The following is a 3,296-nucleotide window of genomic DNA, read 5'->3' on the forward strand; positions in this document are numbered from 1 at the left end:
GACGTGTGCTCTTCCGATCTACATGGTTTACAAGTCTAAATTGTCTACGCAACAAAAAGACCATGTAAACATCACGTAGATTTCACGTAAATAATCCGTGTAGACGTAATCTTGAAATCTACGGCACAACCCTGCTTTTTAGTTATAAATTTTTTAACTTTCTAAATCTTATTATGGAACGAAACCAAAAATTGTTGACACAGCGAATAATAAAAAAATATCCTTATCACACATACAAAATATATAATATCACGTCGATCGACAAGGGATATCAGGTTATGGATTTATCAACTGCAGTATCGAGATATCGGTAAGATCGATTGCGTTGTGCCACGTCGATAATGTCGAGACTACACGTCTACACGTCACATCACATTTCTCGCTCGAGCAGAGAGGTTATACATTGCGAGCCGCAGTCAGTCGCGGCAATTAAATTGTTGCAAATTCGTAAATATGCGCACTTGAATTCAGTTTTGCTTTCAACCGTCCGTCGAGTTACGCGTAAATGCAGGCACGTGTGATCGTGTCGATATTTGAAAGTCTCTGCTGCAAATGAAATGATGTCCCATACGAAGGTAATTCCACATAACCTCATTCAGTGGGACCAGAGTGACAATTCCCTGGCCCCGTTAACGGAGTGTCAAAAGGATTGCTTGACAGATCTCGAAACCGTGATGACCTCGTTCTTTCCGCTGTCGAGCTTACAGTCGTCCAAGGTAAACGACGAGAAGCTACGCGAGCAGATCTCTCGAGAGAACGTCCCGCCGGTAGAAAAGTATCCGGAGTTGCTTGAGCATTTCTTGTCTCTGGAAAGGAAATACGTATCCATGTACGACATGAAGTACAGCCTGTATCTCGACGAGCTGAAGTCGAGGAGGTCCGAGTGCCACGATGTTTGCTCTCAGATAGAGGAAACGTTGGACGATTTTTCTGCGCTTTACAAACAGTACACCGAAGTCTCCAGCAAGACCACGTCCCTGTACGAAGCCAGCGAACAGCTGATTTTCGATCAGAAGCAGTTGAACGCGACGATCGACGGCATCACGGAGTACGTCAGGTACTTCAAGGAGATCGACGTAATCGCGGAGAAGCTGGACGCGTCCACCCTGTCGGTGAACAGCGAGATGTTTTTCAACTTGCTAGACAAAATTGACACGAATATCGATTTTATGCAAAACAACTCGTCGTACAATGAGAGCGGAATTTACCTGGTGAGATACAAGCATTGCCAGTCGAAGGCGATCGCGCTGATACAGAATTACATTTCCAACCTGTTCTCCAGAACCACCGAGAGTATTTTGAACCTGAGGGACAGTGAGAATTCAGCGTCGGAGAACGCGGACACGGCTCTCGCTCTGTTCTACGGCAGATTTCAGACGATCTTGTCGAAAACGAGACCGGTCATCGGGCAGATCGAGAGCAAGTCGTACAAGAGACAGGAGTACGACAGCCTGTTGCACGAGTGTCACCAATACTATTGGAGCCAGCGAGGCTTGGTGCTAGGCACGAGCATACAGAAGTCCCTGAATTCTATAAGGGAAAAGTATAACGGCGACCATTGCAGTTTAGTGCGGCATTCCTGCGCATTGCTCTTGCACGCGTCGATAGACGAGCACAAACTGTTCTACGAATTCTTCTCGAAGCAATCCAACGGACTGACCGCATACCTGGAGAGCTTGTGCACCTCTCTGTACGACGCACTGAGACCTTTCATAATACACATAAATCATCTCGAGACACTGGCAGAGATTTGCTGCATTCTACGAATTGAGATGCTGGACGAGCATGTGCAGAATAACTTTGAACCACTGGAGGGCTTCGGCAACATATGTCTGCAGCTGTTGCACGACGTTCAAGAGAGATTGGTGTTTCGCGCGCATTTGTATCTGCAATCCGACGTGCTGAATTACAATCCGTCGTCAGGCGACCTGGCGTATCCGGAAAAACTGAAGATGATGGAAGATATAGCGGAATCGATTAGGGAAGCGACCCGCCAGACTCGTATGAAGAGGATCTCGGTGTCGTCCACCGACAGCTCGGCTTTCGAACCAGTCTCGCGAAATCACATAGTCATCGATTCCATTTATCAGAAGACACACATGGGGAATTCACCGGCGGATCTGCATGCCATGTGGTATCCCACAGTTCGCAGAACCCTGGTGTGCCTGTCGAGGCTCTACCGTTGCGTCGACAGATCTGTGTTTCAGTCGCTGAGCCAGGAGGCCATTTCCCTCTGTGTTCAGAGCATCGAGAATGCCAGGCAGGAAATTGAGAAGAGAGCGAGCACACTGGACGCGGAGTTGTTTCAGATAAAGCACTTGCTCATTCTTAGAGAACAAATCGCCCCCTTTCAAGTGGATTTTACCATCAAAGAGTACAGCTTGGACTTCTCCAAAGTGAAGACCGCTGCGTTCGGGCTGCTCGAGAAGAGCTCCAGATTCTTCACCTTGTCGAACAACGCGCTATTGCAGTTCCTTTTGGAAGGCGCACCGCAGATGAAAGAGCAACTTATCGACTCGAGGAAGCACGTGGACGCAAAGCTGAGACTTACGTGCCAACGATTAATACAGCACACAACTTATTTATTGATTTATCCTATTGTCAAATTATTGGAGAAGGAAAGGTTGCTTGATGCAAGCACGAGTCAAGAAAACGCGTTAGGTAGCGCGCAAGAAATAGCAGCTATAGTGGCCGATGTACTGAGGATAATCAAGTTCAAATGTCCTGAGGTACAGCAATCGATGCAATTATATTTGGCTAACAAAGAAACTGAATTCATTCTCTTTAAGCCAGTGAAGAATAATATTTGTGCCGCATTCACGCAGTTGCATCAAACATTGAATAAGTATTATAACGCGGAGAATCTTCTGCTGATCGCGTGTCCCTTGCCAGAACAGATTTCTGTTATGTTGAGTTCAACAACGTTGATTCAAGGTAAATCAAATCGAGAATCGCAGTCGAGTTTGAAACAATCGCAGTCATTTGCTAAACAAGAAGATTAAATAATATTTCAGTTTTTATTGGTTATTATATTTTCAGAAATTAATCGTTGAATATTTATATAAATTTTCATAAAAAATGTGCAAAAAAAAAGATTTTTTTTCCATATTAAATTTTATTATTTTTTGCATATATATATATATATAATTGTTCTAATAAAATTTTTTTATAAGTCTGCTAAAGTTGAAATAACAGTTGATTTAGATCATTCACTTAAATTTTAGGATTAAAATGAGAGAGAAAATTTTCAAATGTAATTTATCACATATAATTATTATGACGTGTGTGTGTGTGTG

General features: G+C 43.8%; 1 protein-coding gene across 1 annotated transcript; it reads left to right on the plus strand.

The window, feature by feature from the left end:
• The first annotated feature begins 388 nt into the window (after window positions 1–388).
• LOC105462084 (conserved oligomeric Golgi complex subunit 3) lies at window positions 389–3,031 on the plus strand. The gene has a single exon (XM_011708611.1). It carries the CDS (start codon window positions 558–560, stop codon window positions 3,000–3,002), a length of 2,445 nt encoding a protein of 814 aa, XP_011706913.1. The 5' UTR covers window positions 389–557; the 3' UTR covers window positions 3,003–3,031.
• Window positions 3,032–3,296: the final 265 nt, after the last annotated feature.

This window comes from Wasmannia auropunctata, unplaced genomic scaffold (genome assembly GCF_000956235.1).
Source record: "Wasmannia auropunctata unplaced genomic scaffold, wasmannia.A_1.0 LD271118.1, whole genome shotgun sequence".
Lineage (NCBI taxonomy): Eukaryota > Metazoa > Arthropoda > Insecta > Hymenoptera > Formicidae > Wasmannia > Wasmannia auropunctata.